The following is a 25,781-nucleotide window of genomic DNA, read 5'->3' as shown; positions in this document are numbered from 1 at the left end:
TGACCATCTGCTCATGTGTTCTGCAATAATTCCATTATTAGCCTCATTTGACAGAGGAGGAAACAGAGACTTAAAGAGATTGAGTAACTTGACTAAAGTTATCATTTCAAGCAAGTGGCAGAGCCTTGATTTGAAACAAAGTAGACTGACTCTGGAGTCTGTGTGCTTAACCACTTGTTCTCACCCCCTGTCATGTCCATGCACTACATGGCTACTGCTGAAGAATAAAAATAAAATGATGCAAAACAAAAGGAATCAGCCAAAGGAAAAAAAAGGAAGCTATTGCTCCCTTTTAGGTTATGAACAGGTCTGGTTCCAGCACTTAACTTACAATTGGTTTTGGTCAAAGTCACACATATTTCACTTTTCTTATTTATATCGATACCTCATTTAAGTTTCTACCTCTTGTGTGAACTTAAATTGTCAGATAGTTAGTAGCATTTTGAGTTGCAATACTTATTTCTTAAGTCACTTATACACAGTTGCCATCACCCATGGGAAATGGCTTGTGAATTGTGACTCTCCTTCCAAGTTATATTTTAAACAACAGCTTTAGCAATATTCCACACACTTTCTTCTGTTTCTAATACCTTAAGCAGAGGACTGCATGATCACATCTCTGAAATGCTGGTTTCACGTCACTGTCCTGCTTTAAATCTTTCAAAGGTTCTCTCCCATGACAAAAATCAGCTGTGCCTGATTGACCATGTGTCTGTAATCTATCACTACAAACATCACTTCTTATGCCCTAATGTTTTCTAATCTTAATTTATCCTCTTTCCAGTCTGGTATCATCATCACCATACAAACACATCGATGTGACACACCCTGCTATATCCTCATTCATTTTCTCTTTCTTTCATACACAAAGCAAGCCCTATGTATTCTTCAACAGTGAGTCAAATTTATCCATCTCTCAAGTTCTAGATGCATATTACCTCCTCTGAAACTTGTAATATTTAGTGTCTGTATTATGAAATTTCTCAAGTTTAAACTTTTTCTTTATTAGTTCCTGTTCACTCTTTCAAATAATCATACGCCATACTTGTTAAAAGAGAGATCATCTTTAAGTATTCTTATGTCCTTTATTGTGCTCACTTTGGGACCGCTGAGCATGCAGAAGATACTCAGTGTTTATTTTCTGACTTAGTTCACTCACTGTCTTGGCAACTCTATCTCCACAACTGAACTCTCCCTGGAAGTCCACAACTGATCCTCTAACAGCCTCCTCGTTTAGAGTTTGCTGTGGGAGTTAAATGAGTGTGTGAAGGTACCCAGAATGAACTTTAGTATTTAGCATCTGGATGATTATCAAATGACATTTGGATTGGAATTTTCACATATTCCCCTTTTGCAACGGACTACTATTTGTGGCTTTAAGAATAAGTGAACTCAAAGTCTTCTCCAGCTCTGCCCCCTTCAGTGGGCACTCTCTTCCTTGACTTCCTATTTAGGGCATCTTTTGGGGTTTTCAGGCCAACAGTCTCTGAATAAGCTTTCACTTTCCTCTCCTATGGTACCAGTATTGATAAATCCTATGAGTTTACCTTTGTGATATTTCTAAAATCAACTTAGTTATCGTCATACCACCTGAGGTCAAGCTTTACTTCCTCTCTTTGGACATACTTGTCCTTCCAGTTTCATTCTGTCTGAACCATCTTGCATAATGTTTCCAATTTTGTTTCTCTTTCTAGGTCCTTTCATGACAATCAAAGTGAAACACTGGCAGTTCCTTGTCTATGTCTGGGAAGCTGAGAGATTTGGTCTTACTTCTGAAGGCTTGAGGATTAGGCAGACCTGAGTTTAAATTCTCTGTCCATGCAGTGTGTGACCTGGACAAAACACTTGAACTCTCTGTGCCTCAGTTCTCTCATCTATTTATATAAAACAGGGATAATAAAACACTACACTCAAAGTTATATAAGGATTAAATAAGATTATTTTAAGAGCCTGTGTACTGAGTCGCTCAGTCATGTCTGATTCTTTGCAACACTTTGGACTATAGTCTGCCAGGTTCTTCTGTCCATGGGATTTTTCAAGACAAGAATATTGGAGTGGGTTGCCATTTCTTTCTCCAGGGGATCTTCCTGACCCAGGCATTTCCTGAGTCTCTGCATTGCAGGCAGATTCTTTACTGCTGAGCCATCAGGGAAGCCCATTTTAAGAACCTGGCAAAATTAAACACTCAGTAATTGATAGTCACAAAAGAACATTTCAAGATATTGTGATTCTGTGCTTTAATTATTATCCCTTCAGCCCTAAATGTTTTTAGCCTTAAGCTGACATAGGCATATCCTACCCATTTTTCAAAGTGCATTTCAATTTTTACCTCTTCCACAAGATTTTCTCTGAATGTTCATACTAGAAGCACTATCCTTTTGCAGTAAACTTCCATAGTAAAAGAGAAAGCAAAAAAAGCTTGGGAAAGGACATGTGTACATATTACTTTATCATTTTAAGAATCTCAAGAAATGAATTTTATAAAAAAATTCTCAAGATGAAAAGTGAAAAACAAACCAAAAAAACCCACAGGCAAAGTATTTAAATCCTATTTTGATAGAAAGATGGTCCTCACCTTTCCATTCTCTCCATTGGTTCCCAGTGTATTATCTGGGTCCACTGAAGCCAATCTTGGTTTTTTGGTTTCTTTTTAGGAGCTATTCTCACTATTCACAAAGACTAATATTCCATGTCTTATATTTATAGATCTTCCAAGGAACAAAGAAAAATGAATTATTTTTAAGCAATAAAACTCGTTCTATCTTGTAATTATCATGTGGCGCTACTGGTCAGTTTTAAAAATTCAGGACACATTATGGGATATTCCTGATCTTATTTTCCTTATATCTTGAACAATTTCTATTTCGTAAACTTAGGAATTATTTCATCATTAATTATTCCCAACAATTTTTGTAAAAGGAAAAAAATATTAAGAAGATAGAATAATGATGGGATTGCCTAGAAGGATGATGTAATTGTAAAACAAATCATTATTTCATTATTCGGTTTTTTTTCATTGTCTTGACTAAAGTTTTGTATCATCATTCAAGAAGTTACAAAAGTCTGGAGAAATTGTTATGGTCCATAATTTTTAGTTTCATTTAATACAGTTTAGAATTTAGAGTTTTTATTTCCCACCCATTATTGCAAAGAGAAGAATACTGACAAAGGAAGATATTTAAGTTATTGGGTGAATCAGAAGATGAATGCAAAAAGACAGTTTGTAGTACATTAAACCTTAATGATTAGGATGAAATTGAAATTGACCATTCAAGTGAAAATTAAGACTATGTATCTTCACAAGAAAATGAATTTTCTAAAATTCAAGAATCAATGAGCAAACAACACATTCAAAAAGGGAATGTGGTATCCTCATCCAATTAGTTCTTCAGCTTGAACTTTATCATGCAACAGTTTGTGACTAGAATATAAAATATCTCATTTCATTGAAACGTTACGTCATAGTACTCTTTTGTGTTTTCATAAAATCTGTGTGCCAAAATTTATGCTTTTTTAAACCATACAAATGCGAAGGAATTCAGAAGGATTAATAATGTATAAATTTAAAGATTATTGGATTTATCATTCTAATTAATGCTTATAAATCTAAAAATAAAAATGTTTTTCAATTATGGAATCAAGATGACATCTTTTCAACAAAATTATGACCCATCAAAAATTTCAAAAATTCATTTGCTGCATCCTGATGATGCACATTCTGAAAGAATTTGAAGTAATAATATCCCAGAGTCTATTAAAGATGTTTGAAATGTGGAACTGGTATCTACAAGGTGGATGCATTGTAAGTTTATGCATGATAGTTGATGAGCAGTTCAGTTCCTTTTGAAAGAAGTTTCCCATTTGGTGTGTGTACACCTTCAAAACCAGGGAATTGATGAAATAAACATTTAACTTTGATATGTTTAAGTTTTTAATCACAATTTTCACCATTCCTTTAATCTTACTTCTGCAAACAATTTTTAAATGATTTAAACTATTAAAAATATTAAGAGGTCCAGATGATAAGTGAAGATGACCATTTACTCCTAATATCCTGAGATTAACATGTACATTTTCTGAACATCTATTGCATGTCTATCTAGTTATCCTCAGTTATAAAATTATTTGTACTGTGTCTTATCTCTTTTCTGGATTATCAGCTTAGAGAGGGGATTCAACAATTGCTTTTCGAGTAAACATCAAAACTCCCAAAGCTTTTGCTTTGTAAAAATAACTAGATGTTTGGAACTAAAGTGAGTATATTTTTTAGGAGCAGGATTTTTTTAGAGAGGAGTACAGCAAGGCTAAATTTTACCTCTTCTTCTCCAATTGAGCTCTGAAATACATTAGATTAAACCATTAAATAACAGTGACTATAATGCAATTACATTTGACCTCTTCTCAGCAGGATCAAACCAAAAATGCAGTTAAGCACCACTGAAGTTCAAGAAAAGGATCTTAATAAAATGAGCATACTAACTTATTCCTTGAGGCTCTTTCTAGCTATGGTCTTAAAACCCACAGAATTGGAATATGGGCTGCCAAAGAATACCTTATTATAGTCAGAAAAGATTTTGGTAGGTGAATACCTTCAATTTTAAGAGAATAAATGACACTGAAAGTAGAATAAATTACCTTGACATAAATTCTTGACTCAAGCAAAAGTCAGACAGCAGCTGGAATTTCAATGGTGGGATAACTTCTAAGGGATAAACTTTAACTTGTATTGAACTTTAATCATAATGGCTACAGAGATGAAAAGTTGGAAAAAAGTGTTAAAATTACTAAGTGAAAGCACATTAACCCTGGTCCTTGTACAGGACATTTAAATTGATTTCTTTATCTATACTGAGTATAAAAGACTCTGTAAGCCACGTGATTTTTTACCCATAGAAATGTGTCTCTTGTTTAACTTGGTTGACTCTGTCCAGCAATGCATGCAATTTATTTGGCCCAAGTGGAAGTTGATTAAGAGGGAGAATGAAAATGCCTAGCAAGATCATGATACTTCTTTTAAAGAGTCTGCCTAAATAATGAAACTACCAGTAGGCTGTCACTTAAGAAAAATATGCTTAGCCACAAAATATGGAAGAGGAAATTGGAGTTACTGGAAAGTTGATAAAGGTTAATAAATCTAAAGGCTTCTACCTTGAACATCTGTACTATGGATTTCTAAAAACAATAAAAGCAAAAAGACAAAAGACACTGTAAATTGAGTCTCAGTCTGGCAACCAATGTCTGCCTTGACCAGTTTTAATAGTTCTCTTATAAGATTATTAATTTGTAAACATATATGTACTTCTATGTTCACTGCAGCACTATTTACAATAGCCAAGACATGAAAGCAACTTAAGTATCCATCAGTAGATGAATGGATAAAGAAGATGTGGTAGATATATATATATATATATATATACACACACACCTATATATATTTCAGTGGAATATTGTCCAGCCATTAAAAAGTATGAAATCTTTCCATTTGAGGCAAGATGGATGGTCCTGGAAGTTGTTATACTTAAGAGAAATAAATCAGAAAGAAAAAACAAATACCACATGATCTCACATTTACGTAGAATATAAAAAATAAAACAAATAAACAAACAAAATAAAACAGAAACAAATGCTTAGACACAGAACAAACTGGTGGGTGCCAGAGAGGAGCCGGTCAGGCAATGCACAAAATAGATGAAGGGGATTAAGAGGTAGAAACTCACAGCCATAAAATAAATAAATTATGGGGATGTAATGTACACATAGGAAATATAGTCAATAGTTTTACAAAAACTTTGTATGGTGATGGATGGTAACTGGATTTATTGTGGTTATCATTTCATAATAATATTTCATAAAAATATCAAATCACTATGCTATAAATCTGAAACTAATATAGTAATACTCTATGTTAATTATAACTGAGTAAAAATTTTAAAATACAAAATAAATTGAAAAAATAAAATGACAACTAGACTCTCTAGCCCTACAGAAAAAGTAGAGGTCATCGGCTTCAGGACAGTCCCCATGGAAGGATGGGGTCTCTCTGTTTCTCTCTTTCTCTTCCCCTCCTTCCTCCCTAAAGAAGGTTAGGGGCTATTCAAAATGCATCTTATTACACTGAACATCTACACATTTAGGAGATATCATGGTGGGGTTGTTAGATCACTGAAAGGCAGCAGCAAAAGTATTTATTTATATTTGATAGCAGTTTTATGCATCAGTAACTCCAAACTGGAAATAACCCAGATATCCAACAACAAGGAAATAGCAAAAGTATTTCTTGAAGAAAGGAGCTCTTCAATGTCTAGAATATCCTAAAATTATAGACTGTAGACATTTGTCTTCTGAAGTTGCTTAGTTTCAGGCTTAATAGCAAATACTAACTTTCTAGGTGTAAACAGAATTTTCATAATTTTTTCAACTTTTTCTTCCCAGGTGGTGCAGATGGTAAAGAACCTGCCTGCGACGTGGGAGACCAGAGTTTCAGCCCTGGGTCAGGAAGATCCCCTGTAGTAGAAAATGGCAACCCACGCCAATATTCTTGCCTGGAGAATTCCATGGACAGTATAATCGATGGGGTTGCAAAGAGTCGGACGTGACTGAGCGACTAACACTTGCACCTTCACTTCATAGAGTGAGTTAGCATAAAAGAATTTTAACTCAAACAACAGAGTGATCTGATCTTTACAGTTAAGATTACAGGACCAATTAAGATGGTCCCTGTAATTGAGGTGGGGATTGTTTCTGACTATAGGATAGTGCATATTCACTGCAGAGAAAGAGCAATTCTGTTCATCTTTAGATAGCTAAAAAAATTTAAGACTATATTAGTTAGAGGCATTTTATTTGATGGGATAAAAAAGCAAAACGTGAGACTTCCATCAAGGCATTAGCACATTAACAAGGCTTTTCAAATTTGAGCTGTAATTTGGGCTACTTTGGAGGGTGGGACAATATTATACCAAAAAAAGAGAAAAAAAACCACTTTCTCCCACAGGGAAAAATCAAGTTTTAGTTTTAAAAACTCATTACCAATAATTAATAACGAACTCTAACTAAACAATAACAGGTGTTCCACTAATCCCAAACAGAAACAGATGGAAGCACAAATGTTTTATAAATACTGGATACATGCAGAGCAATAAACTTGGCAGGAATTGTTTTATTCTGTAATTGTCAGTCAGAGTCAAAGTCTTATCACTTGCATTTTCTCTAAATTAAGATACCCATATTAAATCTTGTTTTCCTTTCCTTATTTCTGAAAATGTGAGCCATATTTAGTGATTTCTCACTTCATCTTATGTACTATATCACCAAAAAAGATAGTATTATTAGTTTTCTTTCTGTACACTTATGAAGCTTTATATAATCTTTTATATGAAACAATGAGCATACAGTACATGTTTCCATTCTCCAACTTCTTCCATTTCCAAACAAGAAATAGTGATTTACATATTCTTTAATTTCTTATACATTATAGCAATGAACTTTCAAACTCATGAAGGCAGGCAGATGAAATAAATTATGAGGGCAACTAGAAAGTCAATGAATGGTATTAAGAAATCTAATTCTATGGCACTTGGGAATTTTTTTTTTTTAGAGTTTGATTATTACACAGTGCTAGAGATTTGAACTCATGGCTATTTAGAGAATGTTTACTTATGACTTTAAAAGGGCTCCTCTGTATGGCTAATAGTATGGGAACTATTAGCCATAATCTCTCAAGGTATGCCACTTTGGCATGTGGATTATTTTGAGCTAAAGGCAATCAAGATCCTACAGGCTCAAGAGAAATTAGTGCCCGTCCCTTAACTAAATACAAGTATTTCCTGGGATTTTTCCTAGGAAAAGAGTTATTATAGGAGATAATTTTTATCTAAGTGTCCTCATCTGTATGGCAGGATAATCACCTAAGTACCTAAAACCTGATTTTTTTTTGTATTGTCCTGTGAAATCCTCTTGTCCTTGAGAGCCCCGGACCCCTGCCCTATTCCACAGCTCGGGGTGGCAATATATATACTCATTTTACCTTTCTGTCTGTGAACCTCTTTGGTATGTGAGCTCTCTGAGCCCTGTGTGTAGTTGGGGGCGATTCCTGTGTGTGTGTGTGTGTGTGTGTGTGTATGTGTATAGCTAGGGGCGATTCCTGTAAATATGAAATTAAATTTGATTTTTTCCGTGTTAATCTGTCTCATGTCAATGTTATTTTTACAACCTAGAAGAGGAAAGTTTTTTTCCTCCCAAACAGCTGGCTTAGTTAGTGAGATAAACTTTCCTGGCTGGACTCTGCTCCCTCCAAGGCTGCTGTAGCTGAGGGATCCTAGGACATCAGACAAATGGTAAGTGTTTTTTTGGTCTTTTTTCCTTAATAAAAAATTTAATTAGCAGGAGAAATTATTTGGAGAGCCGGTTCATTAGACTTAGTGACTGGAAAATCTGGCAGAGTACTCTTGGTTCCTTTGATCCATTTTTTCCCCAGAGATGGTCGCTGTTTTTTTGCTGTTGTTGTTGTTGTTGTTATGTTTCTTTTGTCCTGTTCTGTCCTGAGAGTTTGTTTGGCTTTTGAGAATAGTCTCTTCGGTATTTGCCATCTAGAAGACTGATGTAACTATCTGCACTTGCAGATAGTTTGACTGACTTAGTCAGACAGACTGGGATTTAGAGCAGCTGTAACCAGTTGGTTACAGTTGTCAACCGGGGCTTTGACTAGCATCTCTTTGTCCAGGCGTGCCCATTGTCTGGGGAGTTTATCATAAGGGTCCCAGTCTATAAGAAGCCTTTTTCATAACACCTTGTGAAAAGCTTTTTCATAGCACCTTTTTAGCTCTGTTAGTGCAGGCACTACATCATCCTTTGTGCAACAAAGGTCTCTACTTTCTTAGACTATTTTGGGGAGTGAACTTTTTTGGGTCTTTTGAGGGCTGCATCTCTTTTTATTCTACTTTGGGGACACCTCTTGCACCTATGGTTGAGCCATAGAAAGTCTAATTGGTTTGAGTCACTATTAAAATCCTATTTCTCAATTATGGGTCCTCTGAATTGGAAAAACTTCTGAATTGTTAAGTTTTTAGAGAGCTGTCAAACATGTTTTATTGGTACCTTTGGAAAGACCAAATTAAAAAGTAGATACAAAGCAATATAATGGCTAGCCGTAAGAACTCCCCTAATTATAAAAAAAAAGTTTCAAGAAGCAGTCTCAGATTTCCCTTATGGGTCTCACAGATGCTAATAAAAACATTAGGTTAATTAACAAGATAATGAAAAGAGGCTTGCGGGGAGAGTCAAGGGACTCTTCCCAACAAGGTGAAATTTTTTAAAGGGTTATTAAGAAGTAAGGTAAATAAAGCAAGTATTGAAAGAGACGGAACAAAGAGAACTCAGAAAGAGTCTCGGGACTCATCCCTGCAGGGTGGAATCTTTAGATGGTTATTAAAAAAGGGATTGAGGCATAGGACTGGACCCAAGGACAGCCTCCTCATTTTGGAGAAGGCAGTTTCTGGATAAGAATAGAGAAACGAAAAAAAAAAAAAAAGAATAGAGAAACGGGGGCACCAAGCACCAAATGGCAAGAAGTCATACATCTTAACAGTAATCAACTGGGGTCCTTGGGCAGACAAAGAAAAGCAGGAACCTCCAGAATGGCAGGAAACCACATTTGGGGGTGATAAGTGACCTGGAGGCAGACAAAGAAAGGTGGGAACAGGCAGGAACCTCTAGCATCCCAATGTAACCTTTTGCTCATTATGCTCTCATTACAAAATTTATCCTTACAGATACGTTCCTATCATGCACTGATGCCAAGACACTCCTGACCAAGACTAAATAAAAATAAAAATCCCTCCCTCCCTCAGGAAGGTGGAGCTAGAATGAAAACCTGGGAATAAGACCACAAAATCCTCACTCCCCAGTGAATATTCCGCCGCTTCATTTCTACCCTCCACATAACCAGCTAGGCAAAGCTCAGGGCAGCTGCTCACCTTATAACTGTCTGCTCTCCCTTTGACAGCATTCTATCAAAAAAATTCTCACTTTGCTTTTTTTCTTTTCCCTGTCATTTCTGAATTCTTTCTGTGATGAGAGAAAGCCTACCCTCTGGGAACACCTTTGGTGAGAACAGGAGAAGAATTTGGCTAAGCTTCCGCCTCCCTTGAGCTCCAGAGGTGCTGCCTGATTTCCGCCATTTTTCTCTCTGCTTTCTTATTGTCTGTGGCATTTTCAGACCTACTGCAGCAAGGCGTGGTATTGCGTTGAGCCATAAAAGCCACAGGACACTCACCACGAGAAATCTCCCGCAAGAGGGTGTGTCAGTCGTGAATAGAGAGAGGTCTGTCCACCGACCTCAAGGCGATTTCCACGGAGTTTCTGGCACACAGGTAAAACAAAACACAAAACCAGAAAACCGCCCTCTCCCCCGCGGCTGCCCTTACAGGGGGTGTTATTGGTCCACCCGTGCCTGACTATCCTCTCTGCCTCCCTACCTCACTCCGTTCTTGCCGCTGCGCCTTACTCAGCTGGGAATGGCGAAAAAGAAACCTGCCAGGAATTTTGCAGCCTCACCGCTAAGATCTTGCATTTTTTACTGTACCTGGCACGTCAGGAAGTTTCCAGCCTGTCTCACTGGCATCTGGCGACGGGAACCACAGGAGCCTTGCCCTCTGGGTTTGCCTTATCCATCATTTGATTAACTGCCCTTATGTTCAACTGTGTGGAAATCTAAAGCGAGGCCTTACCTACGCTGTAAGACAATCTGCAGAGAGGCCCTGTCGCCTTCCCTTCAGGAGCTGCCTCAGGCCACAGGCAGCCTAGGTATCAGGAAGGTGCAGAGCTCCGCATTGCGCTGTGGGGCCCATCGTGGAGGGGCTGCGGCTAGGCAGTCATCATTTGCTGCCACAGCGCACCTCGCGGTGGTCCGCCCGCCCTCTAGCTGCCCAATCTTCCCTGCCACCAACACCCCCCTCTCCCGCCCCGCCCTTTGGGGTAAGTTGGCTTGGGCAGGGGTGGGTAGCGGAGATGGCCATGCCCAGGGGATACAAGCCCCAGTGGTAACCCATGCCCCCACTGCGCTTGCCTCTTCAGGGTCGATGGACTGGGAGAGTGCTCACAGGGCCCTCGAGACCTCTGTCACTTGTAAGTACAGATATAGTGCCTGGTGCTGCCCTACCCCGTCCTGGGCCACCTCACATAGCTTGCTGGAAAGAGGTTGGGTGGATGGGGGGCGGACTTGAGGTCCAATGGCACTGCCCACAAAAAGGAAGGGAAAAGAGAAAGCTTTAAATCGCCTCCCTTAATGGCCAGTGCCTATTTTCAGAAACTTGTGGCTCAGGCACTAAAGAATCCACCTGTCAATGCAGGAGACACAGGAGGTGCGGGCTCTGGGTCGGGAACATCCCCTGGAGAAGGAAATAGCAACCCACTGCAGTATTCTTGCCTGGGAAATCCCACGGAGAGAGGAGCCTGGAGGGTTACAGTCCACCAGGTCTCAAAGAGTCAGACAGGACTGAGCAACTAAGACTTTCAACACCCTTTTAGATAAAAGATGGCTCCCTAACTAAATAGGTCCTAGAATGATGAGGATGTCCATTCCAGGGGAACATACCCTGAAACAGAAGGATTCATCATTGAACTTAGAATCTGCAGAGGAGCCTTCAGGAAAGTTGCTCATCCTGGGTACCACAGATTCCAGGAAGGACACGGGCCCCAGGATGCTGGGGCCAGCAGGACTGCCATGGGTTGGGGGGAGAGGATAGCTAACCCCCATATTGGCTAGGGTCGTTTCACTAGATGGACAGGGAAGCCTGGAACCAGTCCTGTCTTAGGGAACCCCCATGGGACCTCCTAAGGCTAAGGCTAGTGCTCCTCTCTTATAGGAGCACTCTTGCCCTGAACGAACTATGGGAAACACCTCCTCCATCCCCAAGGACTCACCTTTCAGGTGCATTCTGGGTCACTGGGAAAAGTTTTCTCTAGACTTTTTAAAATGAAAAACACTCATTTTCATTTGTAACCCAGCTTTGCCCTGATATAAACTTGAGAACCATGAGACCTGGCCAGAGAATGGAAGCCTCAACTATAACAGTATCCTCAGTTAGATATTTTTGCAAAAGGCAGGGAAACCAGACAGAAGTTCATTACATTGCAGCTTTTATGGCCCATAGAGAGAACCTGTACTATTCAAGTCCTATGTTAGGGAACCTTGCCAGTTGGGACCTATTCAGGCTTCACAAATGCCTTCTTTAGTGGCACCCCTGGAGGAGCACAAGCTCCAGACCAACGACTCATGTCCCAACTCTTTTGCTATCTTCAGCCCCTCTCCCACCCAATAAACCTTTTTACCCTTCTGTCCCATGCAGCAGAGAAGGCAATAGTACCCCACTCCAGTACTCTTGCCTGGAAAATCCCATGGATGGAGGAGGCTGGTGGGCTACAGTCCATGGGGTCCCTAGAGTCGGACACGGCTGAGCAACTTCCCTTTCACTTTTCACTTTCATGCATTGGAGAAGGAAATGGCAACCCACTCCAGTGTTCTTGCCTGGAGAATCCCAGGGAGGGGAGCCTGGTGGGCTGCCATCTGTGGGGTCACACAGAGTTGGACACAACTGAAGCGACTTAGCAGCAGCAGCAGTCCCATGCAGTCAGAGCTTCTTTGTCCCCTCCAGGAAGTAGCAGGTGGGCCTCAGGGAATTACCAGAGTCCACATCCATCTGAAGGGTCCTTCTTGTTATTCACATCATCATAGCTCAGCTTACAAACATTCACTATCTGACACTATGAATGCCATTGCTAAAGGTACTGAGTCATTTGGCTGTTGGATCTGTGCCCACAACCACACCTCCCCAGAGGACCTAAATCTTTCAGGAGTCCCTGCCTCCTTGAGGAACCTGATGGAATTAACAGAAATGTATGCTGGGTTCTCATTTACCACCCTAATTTTCATTAATCACAGGTAAGTGACAGACATCAACCAGACTGCTCATATCCAATATGTGGGGAATATCACTATCTGATGGAAGAATCTAGTCACTGAAATAAAACTGAAACTCACAATAAAAGCATAATAACAAGACAAGGCCAGAATAGAGATTAGATAATATTCTAGACTATTCTAACTATTATTATGCTTCTGTTGTGAGTTTCAGTTTTGAGAAAGCAAGGGAATTACAGAAAAACATCTACTTCTGTTTCATTGACTATGCTAAAGCCTTTGACTGTGGGGATAACAACAAACTGTGGGAAATTCTTAAAGAGATGCACATAGCAGACCAGTTTACCTATCTCCTGAGAAACCTATATGCAGGTAAAGAAGCAACAGTTAGAATTGGACATGGAAAAACTGACTGGTCCCAACTGGGAAAGGAGTATGACATGGCTGTATATTGTCTGTGTGCTTATTTAACTTATATCCAGAATACATCATGTGAAATGCCAGACTGGATGAATCACAAGCTGGAATCAAGATTGCTGGGAGAAATGACGATTATATTTGAGAAATAACACCTCAGATACACAGATGATACCACTCTAATGGCAGAAAATGAAGAGAAACTAAAGAGCCTCCTGATGAAGGTGAAAGAGGAGAGTGAAGAAGCTGGCTTAAAACTCAACATTCAGAAAACCTAAGATCATGGCATTTGGTCCCATCACTTCATGGCAAATAGAAGGGGAAAAGTAGAAGCAGTGACAGATTTTATTTTCTTGGGCTCCAAGATCACTGAGGACAGTGACTGCAGTCATGAAATTAAAAGATGCTTGCTCCTTGGAAGGAAAGCTATGACAAACCTACACTGTATTAAAAAGCAGAGATGTCACTTTGCAGACAAAGGTCTGTATAGTCAAAGCCATTGTTTTACCAGTAGTCATGTATGTATGTGAGAGTTGAATTATAAAGAAGGGTGAGAACCAAAGAATTAATGCTTTTAAATTGTGGTGCTGGAGAAGACTCTTGAGAGTCCCTTGGACAGCAAAGAGATCAAACCAGTTAATCCTAAAGGAAATCAACACTTAATATTCATTGGAAAGACTGATACTGAAGCTGAAGCTCCAATGGAATCGGAATCCAATACTTTGGCCACATGATGCAAACAGTCAACTCACTGGAAAAGACCCTGATGCTGGGAAAGACTGAAAGCAAAAGGAGAATAGGTGGCAGAAGATGAGATGGTTAGATAGCATCATCAACTCAATGGACATGAATTTGAGCAAACTCTGAGAAATAGTGGAGGACAGATGAGTCTGGCATGCTGTTGTCCATGGGATCACAAAGAGTTGGATGTGGCTTAGTGACTGAACAACAATAAAATGTGTAATATAACTAATAACTATACTCAAATATAGTCCCATTTCTCCCTATTAATAGCTGCTGTATTGAAACCTGAGGTGCTTCAGAAACCCCATGGCTTCAGAAAATTCCAATTTCAAATGATGATACAGGAATTTCAACCTATCCTACCTGAAGCTGAGAACTATCCACATACACTGCACAAGGTTGCTGCCTCCTGCTGTTCCCCACTTTCCATCTCCAATACTGTAAACATCACCAATACCCCTATCTCTGACAGATACCAAGGAGATCTGCACCCAAACGTAGAGACAATGCCCACACTCAGCTTGAAGCAGTTACAGGAGATGGACTATTGACCCTTTGCTCATTAAAAGATTTTGAGGGTTCAGACTCCTTGAAGGTGGGATGTTAGAGCAGGCAGAAAGCTAGATACAAACAGAGAATGGGGTATATGGGCCAAAGGGCAGGAAACCACACATCTCGTGAACAGCACAGCTACTCAACTTATACTGTCTGTTCTCTCTTTAAGAGTATAATATCCCTTAGATAAATCCCATGGACGGAGTAGACTACACAGTCCACGGGGTAGCAAAGAGTCGGACATGACTGAGTGACTTAACTTTCTATTGTTATGTAAAAAAAAGATAATCATTGGACTACATTTAATAATTAAAAGTTACTGCTTATAGGGTGAATATGTAACAAAGGGCTCATACCTTCATATGTAAAGAGCACTGGCAAATCAATAAAAAGAGCTCATCCAACCAAAAAAAAAATCCTCGCTTTGCTTTCTTGACCTCCCTGTTTCATCTCTGAATTCTTTCTGCAATGAAACAAGAACCAACTTTCCAGTAACACTCATGTGTAGTCATTAGGCAAAAAGGCAAAGCCACTGAGGAATGGCATCAGCAACAAAACATAAATTAGACTTTGATTAAACGTTGTGATATCTAAATAGGGAACCCTGATCATAAAACCCACAGAGCATGGCCAAGCATGCTCAATAAAAATGTCCAGGCTTCATATGACCACTATACAACATTCCAGGTGTAGTACCTAACTGGTAAGGGAAAACTTAAGGGAAAATAGCTCTCAGCATGGGTGTGTGGTGGCTTCAGGAGTCCAGTGCACAAGAACCAAAGCTGATATAAGTACATAAGGTAATCACCTGGCTTTCACTTTCTTATCAATGAATGTGTGCTGTGCTTAATTGCTCACTCATGTCCAATGCTTTGTGACCCCATGGACTGTAGCCTGACAGGCTCCTCTCTATCCATGGGGATTCTCCAGACAAGAATACTGGAGTGAGTTTCCATGCCCTCCTCCAGGGGATCTTCCCAACCTGGGGATTGAACCTAGGTCTCCCACATTGCAGGCGGATTCCTTACCATCTGAGCCACCAGGGAAGCCCCATCAATGAATATTCTGCATCTAATAGAAAAAACTCATGACTATTCAAAGATTAAGATGAAATAAAAAGGGTAATCAGAAAACCTGAGGGGCACTCCTCATTTGCAAGCACACCCACATCCTTTTCTGAGTGCATATTTTAGCTTCTTAATAAACAGTTTTGTTGTTTCTCTTTATGCCTCTCTCTCTCTCTGTGTGTTTTCCTTTGCATTCCTTGTCCAAAATTCTTTTTGGACAGGTAGAACAATATCCTGAACCTTTAATAAGGCCATCCAGCATCAGGATGAATAAAACAGACATTGATATGTTTACCATAAAGGTTTTCATATAGCTACCAAAAGGCTGGGTGGGCTTGAATGTCCCCCCTTTCATCCAGCAATGTTAAAGAAATCCAGACAGGTTCATCTGTTTATCCCAGTTTGGAGAAATTTAAAAAGCTGAAAGGCAGAGATTACTGTGAGAAATCTGATCAACAATCACTAGGGGCAACCAGCCAGTTAATCAAATTAAATATTGACAAAGGAACCAGGATTCCTTGGCTTAACCCCTCACTGGGGGCCCAAAGCCTTCTGCAGAAAAATGACTCAAATGGTCTGGGGATAGAAAATAGAAGTTTCCAGGAAACCCTTGATATGGGAACCCCATGAACTGGTACCAGTATCCACTGGTAGAGCCTCTGACTCAGGCTATAATTAGATTGAAAGGATGTAAGTACAAGAAATGTAAGAGTTGATAAGATTATAAAAATATGAATGTTTAAACAAGCTTTATGTAAAGAAGTAATGGCAACGTTACCTGGATATTTTATGGGAATAGATATTATGTCTGGCTGGGACAACTTCCCCTACCCAATACTGTAGAACTAAAATTTATTCATGAAATCCTAATGGAGGCTATAATTAGTAACATAAGAGTTAATGGAATTAAGATAAAAATTTATAAGAGAACTGATAAATCTGAACAGGCTTTATATACCTTATTGTATCTCTTTCTCCTGACTGTATAATGGGGACGGACATTGTATCTCACTGGGGAATGTTTCCTTTAACTCATTTTGTAAAACAGAAAGCGCATAAATCTGCCCTTCAAGCAATATTAATTGAACATGCCAACAGAACTGCCTGAGAAGAACATATAAATATTTTTATTTAAAACAAAGTTAGAAGTCTCCCTGACATAAAGAAGCAAATTGAGGATGATGTAGTTCAACGGTTGATCAGCCTTTGATCTTACAAATCTTTGCAGAATTGGAAATTCAGTTCTAGAGGAAATTCACATTCCACCCATTTCTCTTCATAGATCTCCTAACCTCCCCTGCAAAAGTCTTGTAATCTCTGTAGGAACTTGTATCTAGACTATCTCCAAATCTTAATACTCAATTGTTTAAAAAATAGAACGGGCTTTTAAAATATGAATTGCTATATAAGCAGCCTTGTCCAAAATTATTGTTCAAAAAATGTTTTAATGAAAATCATAAGGTCTCTCTTTTATGTCCATCTATATGTATGTACATTACAGACATGGTGTTTTTCTACTTCTGAATGATATTACTAAACTTAATTATAAAAGAGTTCAATTTAACTGGCTTAAACACAAACAAGCATAGCAAAAACCAGCACAACATTGTAGAGCAATTACTTTCTAATTAAAAATAAAAATTAAAACAAGCACTATACAAATTAAGTATGTTTTCAAAGATACAGTATAAACTAACTCGAATGTTTTTCAGGTTCACAGCAGCTACTATAATTTTTGGTAAATAAAAGTTTGTTTGTAATTTAATTAATACATACATGTCTTTAGAGTTATAAACATTAAGTATCATATTATACATTTGTTATACTATTATACTAAATTTGTCAGAAAAACAATGTAAGATGATGATTGATCTATATGATCAATCACTGTTCTTACTGTACTTATATACATAATTGGGCCAAATTTATTGAAATGACTTATTTTGCAAAGAGATTAGTCTTAATTTGGCAATAGTTGATAGATATGAGAATGATTTTTACAGAGAAAAATTATGTTTCAGTAATATACTTTTGTGGGTATTAGATTCTACTACTGTCCATTGTCTTTTGAGGTTTTGTTTTCTACCTATAAACTTGACTCCTGAATTCTTCCAGTTTCCACCAATATTTGGCAACAGTTCTCCAAATTAAGTTTTCCAACTTTTCTTCCACTCTTTTGACTTGAAATCATTGAGAACGAAAACTGCCCATTTTCCAAAGACACGCACACTAAAGTTGGACAACTTGATAAAAACTTCAGAGAAATCACCACAACAGCTCATATACAGATAATCTTCATGCCTGTTGCTAGGGCCAATCAGAAAGATCACTAGATACATTCAAACTGCAAACCTGAAAAATCCATCAGATTGTCACTGCCTGTCCCTGCTCCCTCTTAAAATGCTTCAAGTTGGACATCTAGAAACTTTCTCAACTGGAGTTGGAGTTCAGAAACTGGAGTACAGTCTACTCCAATTACTAAGCATTGCTTTTCTTTTGTTTCCATATAAATGTCTCTTATTAAATACCTGACTGCTTGCACCATAGGCCTAACTTTGGGAGCCCACCCGTTATCAGTGCCTCATGGAACGGGATACAACTTTAACCGAGATGACCTATTTTCAATTCTAAGAGACTGGTTCAGAGAGATACAGCAATCTACCAACTCAAATTCTGAACTGGGAAACTTCCTGGGGAAGTTCCAAAGAAGGGAACCCTGGGGATTCAGTACAGACCTCTTCAAGATGTGCCACTTTGACTTGTGGATTATTTTGAACAAGGACAACAGAGATCCTACAACCTCAAGAGAAACTACTTCCCCTCCCATAACTATCTACAAGGAATTAAACTGGAGGGTTTTCACAGGAAAAAGAAAACTTATTACCAAAATTTTATCTAGGTGGCCCCATCTGTATGTCAGGGCAAACATCGAACTGCCCAATATCTACTCTTTTTTTATATTGTCTTGTGAATTACTCTCCTGTCCTTCAGAGCCTTGGGTGCCTATTTCATTTCTTAGTTCAGGATAGCAATATATACTTCATTGTAGGCTTCCTATGTTTATGAAATTAAATTTGATTTTCTCCTTTTGACCTCTCTCATGTCAATTCAATTGTTATAGCAGATAGAAGAGCCTAGGACAGTAAAGGAAAGTTTCCTTCCTCCCCAACAACAACAAAATTCTCCTTAACTCAAGAAGAGACGGTTTTACTGCTCCTTCTGATCTTAACACATTGTTGAATTTTCAGAAAGACACAAATGGCATTGTGATTACAAAACTGTTAACATCTCTCACTGACTGGATACCCCACTTATCTGCTTCTTGTGATTTTCTTAGAAATTGTATTTTATAATCAATTAGTAGCTCCTACAAATAATTTAAATGGAATAAAGAACACATTTTCTTCAGATGATGGTATTTAAAAACTCACACTCATCAACACTGTAGATTCATTTTGTGTGTAAATAAATAGCTAACTGATATCTTCAAGAGTCAGTCTCTTAAAAAAGCAAAGTATAGTAGAGTATAAGTTTCTTAAACTATCACAGCTGAATAAAATGGGCAACAGTCTGCTACTTAAAGATTGAGTTAATGGTGTATAGAGACAGAGACTTGTCAATGTTGATACGTTCTCTTTAGGTTCCCTTTATGTGGAATGCTTGTCCAGACAGGCTGGGGTGAAATAAATGTATTATAGAAAAAAGTACTTTGTTGTGTATCTATTAGATGTTCTATCAACAACTTTGTAAGTTTGTTACATAATCTCAATTTTAAATATATGAGCCCTGAAGATCAAATGAAGTTCAACAATTTGCTGAAGGTCCAATGCTAAAAAGGAATGGAGTCAAGAATGATACCTCTACTTGTGTCCAAAGCTCTCTCTTTTCACTATATTAAACTACCTTCCTCAATGTTTCTATCTAATTTTATTATGATACTGTCACATATGTTAACACTACGCATTTTTACAAAATAAGTAATTGTATTTTTCAGTATTTTTCTCCTTATTTCAGTTTCTAACACAATAAGAAAGTGAAAAAAGGATACAAAAATAAAAAAGGAAGTGAAGGAGGACATTAACTTGAATAAGGTACTAAAATTAACTGTTTTCCTGAGAGCTTTAGTTCTCATGATCTTCTAATTTTCAAGGACCTAGGTTTTTCATATATATATTTTTTAGATATAACATGCCTGTTTGTTTTTATATGCATGAATTATAATTGTACATTTTAGAAAGATTTCTATAAAAGTAGTGAAGAAAACAAAATGCAGTTTGCTTTAAACAATCAGCCTTAATTATTCTAATGTAAATTAGTTCCTTCCTTAACAATGCCATTTGGCTACATGGGCACAGGAGGGCCAAGAGGAGCTACTCCACCACGTTCAAGGTCAGGAGGGGCGGCGGTGAGGAGATACCCCTTTGCTGGAGCAGCCATCAAGAGATAACCCATGTCCAAGGTAAGAGAAACCCAAGTAAGACGGTAGGTGGTGCAAGAACGCATCAGAGGGCAGACACACTGAAACCATAATCACAGAAAACAAGCCAATCTGATCACACGGACCACAGCCTTGTCTAACTCAATGAAACTAAGCCATTCCCTGTGGGGCCACCCAAGACGGGCAGGTCATGGTGGAGAGAGCTGACAGAATGTGGTCCACTGGAGAAGGGAATGGCAAACCACATCAGTATTCTTGCCTTGAGAACCCCATGAACAGTATGAAAAGGCAAAATGATAGGATACTGAAAGAGAACCTCTCCAGGTTGGTAGGTGCCCAATATGCTACTGGAGATCATTGGAAAAATAACTCCAGAAAGAATGAAGGGATGGAGCCAAAGCAAAAACAATACCCAGTTGTGGATGTGACTGGTGATAGAAGCAAGGTCTGATGCTGTAAAGGGCAATATTGCATAGGAACCTGGAATGTCAGGTCCATGAACAAGGCAAATTGGAAGTGGTCAAACAGGAGATGGCAAGAGTGAATGTAGACATTCTAGGAATCAGCGAACTCAAATGGACTGGAATGGTGAATTTAACTCAGATGACCATTATATCTACTACTGCGGGCAGGAATCCCTTAGAAGAAATGGAGTAGCCATCATGGTCAACAAAAGAGTCCGAAATGCAGTACTTGGGTGCAATCTCAAAAACAACAGAATGATCTCTGTTCGTTTCCAAGGCAAACCATTCAATATCACAGTAATCCAAGTCTATGCCCCAACCAGTAACGCTGAAGAAGCTGAAGTTGAATGGTTCTATGAAGACCTACAAGACCTTTTAGAACTAACACCCAAAAAAGATGTCCTTTTCATTATAGGGGACTGGAATGCCAAAGTAGGAAGTCAGGAAACACCTGGAGTAACAGGCAAATTTGGCCTTGGAATATGGAATGAAGCAGGGCAAAGGCTAATAGAGTTTTGCCAAGACAATGCACTGGTCATAGCAAACACCCTCTTCCAACAACACAAGAGAAGACTCTACACATGGACATCACCAGACGGTCAACATCGAAATCAGACTGATTATATTCTTTGCAGCCAAAGATGGAGAAGCTCTGTAGTCAGCAAAAACAAGACTGGGAGCTGACTGTGGCTCAGATCATGAACTCCTTATTGCCAAATTCAGACTGAAATTGAAGAAAGTAGGGGAAACCACTAGACCATTCAGGTATGACCTAAATCAAATCCCTTATGATTATACGGTGGAAGTGAGAAATAGATTTAAGGGACTAGATCTAATAGATAGAGTGCCTGATGAACTATGGAATGAGGTTCATGACATTGTACAGGAGACAGGGATCAAGACCATCCCCATGGAAAAGAAATGCAAAAAAGAAAAATGGCTGTCTGGGGAGGCCTTACAAATAGCTGTGAAAGAAGAGAAGCAAAAAGCAAAGAAGAAAAGGAAAGATATAAGCATCTGAATGCAGAGTTCCAAAGATAACAAGAAGAGATAAGGAAACCTTCCTCAGCGATTAATGCAAAGAAACAGAGGAAAACAACAGAATGGGAAATACTAGAGATCTCTTCAAGAAAATTAGAGATACCAAGGGAACATTTCATGCAAAGATGTGCTCGATAAAGGATACAAATGGTATGAACCTAACAGAAGCAGAAGATATTAAGAAGAGGTGGCAAGAATACACAGAAGAACTGTACAAAAAAGATCTTCATGACCCAGATAATCATGATGGTGTGATCACTGACCTAGAGCCAGACATCCTGGACTGTGAAGTCAAGTGGGCCTTAGAAAGCATCACTACAAACAAAGCTAGTGGAGGTGATGGAATTCCAGTTGAGCTATTCCAAATCCTGAAAGATGATGCTGTGAAAGTGCTTTACTCAGTATGCCAGCAAATTTGGAAAACTCAGCAGTGGCCACAGGACTGGAAAAGGTCAGTTTTCATTCCAATCCCAAAGGAAGTTAATGCCAAAGAATGCTCAAACTACCACACAATGGCACTCATCTCACACGCTAGTAAAGTAATGCTCAAAATTCTCCAAGCCAGGCTTCAGCAATACATGAACCATGAACTTCCAGATGTTCAAGCTGGTTTTAGAAAAGGCAGAGGAACCAGAGATCAAATTGCCAACATCCGCTGGATCATTGAAAAAGCAAGAGAGTTCCAGAAAAACATCTATTTCTGCTTTATTGACTATGCCAAAGCCTTTGACTGTGTGGATCACAATAAATTGTGGAAAATTCTGAAAGATATGGGCATACCAGACCACCTGACCTGCCTCTTGAGAAACCTATATGCAGGTCAGGAAGCAACAGTTAGAACTGGACATGGAACAACAGACTGGTTCCAAACACGAAAAGGTATGTCAAGGCTGTATGTTGTCACCCTGCTCATTTAACTTATACGCAGAGTACATCATGAGAAACGCTGGGCTGGAAGAAGCACAAACTGGAATCAAGATTGCCGGGAGATACCAATAACCTCAGATATGCAGATGACACCACCCTTATGGCAGAAAGTGAAGAGGAACTAAAAAGCCTCTTGATGAAGGTGAAAGTGGAGAGTGAAAAAGTTGGCTTAAAGCTCAACATTCAGAAAATGAAGATCATGGCATCCGGTCCCATCACTTCATGGGAAATAGATGGGGAAACAGTGGAAACAGTGTCAGACTTTATTTTTTGGGGCTCCAAAATCATTGCAGATGGTGATTACAGCCATGAGATTAAAAGACGCTTACTCCTTCGAAGAAAAGTTATGACCAACCTAGATAGCATATTCAAAAGCAAAGACATTACTTTGCCAACAAAGGTCTGTCTAGTCAAGGCTATGGTTTTTCCAGTGGTCATGTATGGATGTGAGAGTTGGACTGTGAAGAAAGCTGAGCGCCGAAGAATTGATGCTTTTGAACTGTTGTTGGAGTTCAAACTGTTGTTTGAACTGGTGTTGGAGAAGACTCTTGAGAGTCCCTTGGACTTCAAGGAGATCCAACCAGTCCATTCTAAAGGAGATCAGTCCTGGGTATTCTTTGGAAGGAATGATGCTAAAGCTGAGACTCCAGTACTTTGGACACCTCATGTGAAGAGTTGACTCATTGGAAAAGTCTCTGATGCTGGGAGGGATTGGGGGCAGGAGGAGAAGGGGATGACAGAGGATGAGATGGCTGGATGGCATCACCAACTTGATGGACATGAGTTTGAGTGAACTCCGGGAGTTGGTGATATACAGGGAGCCGTGGTGTGCTGGAATTCATGGGGTTGCAAAGAGTCGGACAGGATTGAATGGCTGAACTGAACTAACAATGCCATCTTCCTAGAAATGTTTCCCCAATCATGAACATAGTACTGTCAGTTTTTAAATCTGAAAACAGCGTATAAGCAATTAAGTTACTAATTCTTAATTAAGATGTTAGTAAAGAATCCCTTGGGGCTTCCCAGGTGGCTCAATGGTAAAGAATCCTCCTGCCAATGCAGGAGCTTGGGGTTCAGTTCCTGGGTTGGGAAGATCCCCTGGAGAAGAGAATAGCTACCTACTCCAGTATTCTTGCCTGGAGAATCCCATGCACAGAGGAGCCTGGTGGCCTATAGTCCTTGGGATAGCAAAGAGTCTGAGAGGACTGAGCAACTAGTACTTTAATACCATTGTAGTATTTACTATGGGGCTTCCCTGGTGGCTCAGTGATGAAGAATCCATCTGCAGTGTAGAAGATGTGGGCTCAATCCGTGGGTCAGGAAGATCTCTTGGATAATGAAATGGCAACCCACTCCAGTATTTTTATCTGGAAAATTCTATGGACTGAGGAGCCTGGCAGGCTATAGTCAAGAAGGTCGCAAAAGAGTCAGATACAATGTAGCGACTAACCAACAGCAACAAAGAATTCCTTTGTATACTCTGGGCAACATTTTAAGACAGGAGAGATGATAGATACATTCCTTTAGGTAAAAAGACTTCTCCATTGCTGACTATTAACTCCAAGGTTGACTGTCTCCATCAATAGTAGTTCTCTGGAGTGATTAACTAAGGTCATTTGCAAGTGAGAAAATCAAAAAGTTTTGAAAAAAAGATTCAATATTTGAAATATGATGGATTTTAATATTTATTCTGTTCTTGTCTAAAAAAAAAGAATGCTTTCATTGTCACAGGTCTTTTATTCTAAATTTACTGAGACTAAGATGATTCAACCCTTCACTTGAAGATATTATTGAAGATATTAGCATTTTTTTGTACATAAAGATATTAACACTTTTTTTGCTTTCAAGAGACTTCATTTGCAATAGGCCATGCAGTCATAGCAAGTAAAATTAAAGGCCCTAATGCCAGTTATTACTTCTGGTTTTTATCGGTTTACTCTAAATCTACACATGCATTATGCAATTTTTTTAAAAAAATTAAAATAACAGTTTAGTACATATAAAACAAACAATCTTGAAAGCAAAGACTGTTAAAACAGACAAATAACAAGGATTATTTGGAATACCTGGTTTTAAGTCCCCATGGACAAATATGTCAATCATATATCGACAGAATGCATACTGATCTGACAAAAGTAGAAAGAAAAAAAAATGAAAAAATGCATCAATACCTTTCTTTTTTTCTAGGGAGAAATGCCTTAACAAAATAAAGTAGCATAATTCTATTTTAGTTACTACAATACTTTATGTGAAGGAATAATTTGCACGCATATGAACACAAAGAAATAATAATAGACATGTTTTCATTTATTCCATACAAAAAGAATACCCTTAAAAATGAAAGCAGACTAGTTCATAGTGATATTATAGTGGTTGTTTTTAAAGATCAAAACCTTTGTCATCAAATTTATTATGAGTCATCATATTTAAGCAACTTTTCCCATTGTTTACATATATACTTCCAAATAATGACACAGAAGTTTCACAAGAAACTTGGAATGTTTTATCAAATACTCACTCCCAACCCTTCACCTGATTGTCTAAATGAAGCTGTAGAATGTTTCTTGAAAAGGAAGCATGAGGGTTAACCCCTTTGCAATGTGTCAGGTCTTCTACATAGAGATTTTTTTCAATTAGAAGAGTAAAATTCAGGAGAACAACCTTAACAGCACCAAACAACATCATTCTTAAAGTAACTGATTGGGTAATCCTTATCAGAGGATCATCTTATAATCTTGGTTAGTTTATCAGCCCTGGGAAAAGTCAAGAAAAGCACAGATTTGAGCTTTTAGGGCAGACTTTGTCAAAAAGAATTTCAGAAGTTCTTTTTTGTTTCCTTCTAAATTAAAGACATTGCACTGAACTTTAAATTTTTACATAACTTTAGATTCTGCTGAAGTTATTCCAATCCAAATTTCAGTTGATGAATCACTGCCTAAGCTTTACTGTATCTTCTTTAAAGCTTGCAGATTATTAAATGAATCTTGTTCAAAATGATTTACATTTTAATGTTTTTAAATAGGCATCTTATTAATTCAATAAATCCAAAGGCAGCTTTAGTATCAAGAGAGTTTATTAAATTTATACAACATGACATACCCTTAGGTGCTTTAAATTACGTATTGATATATCAGACCTATGAAATAATGAAACATTACTATATAAATACCCCACAAAAGGATTTTTGTAAAACTCATTGTTTTTAGAGT

At 38.4% G+C, this 25,781-nt stretch overlaps 1 protein-coding gene across 50 annotated transcripts in view; it reads right to left on the bottom strand.

Moving 5' to 3' along the window:
* Positions 1-25,781, bottom strand: part of TRDN (triadin) — a 415,022-nt gene that overhangs the window by 242,706 nt on the left and 146,535 nt on the right. For 49 of the 50 annotated variants that reach the window (XM_070376300.1, XM_070376303.1, XM_070376302.1 and 46 more), the window contains exon 9: positions 24,639-24,698. The exons of the other annotated variant lie outside the window; for it this stretch is intronic. In XM_070376300.1, the coding sequence (XP_070232401.1) occupies positions 24,639-24,698 (60 nt within the window). The remainder of the gene's footprint in view (positions 1-24,638; positions 24,699-25,781) is intronic. 50 annotated transcript variants of the gene reach the window in all.

This window comes from Bos mutus, chromosome 9, assembly GCF_027580195.1.
Source record: "Bos mutus isolate GX-2022 chromosome 9, NWIPB_WYAK_1.1, whole genome shotgun sequence".
NCBI lineage: Eukaryota > Metazoa > Chordata > Mammalia > Artiodactyla > Bovidae > Bos > Bos mutus.
Note: the sequence above shows the minus strand (reverse complement) of the source record. Positions and strands in the feature narration are given on the sequence as shown.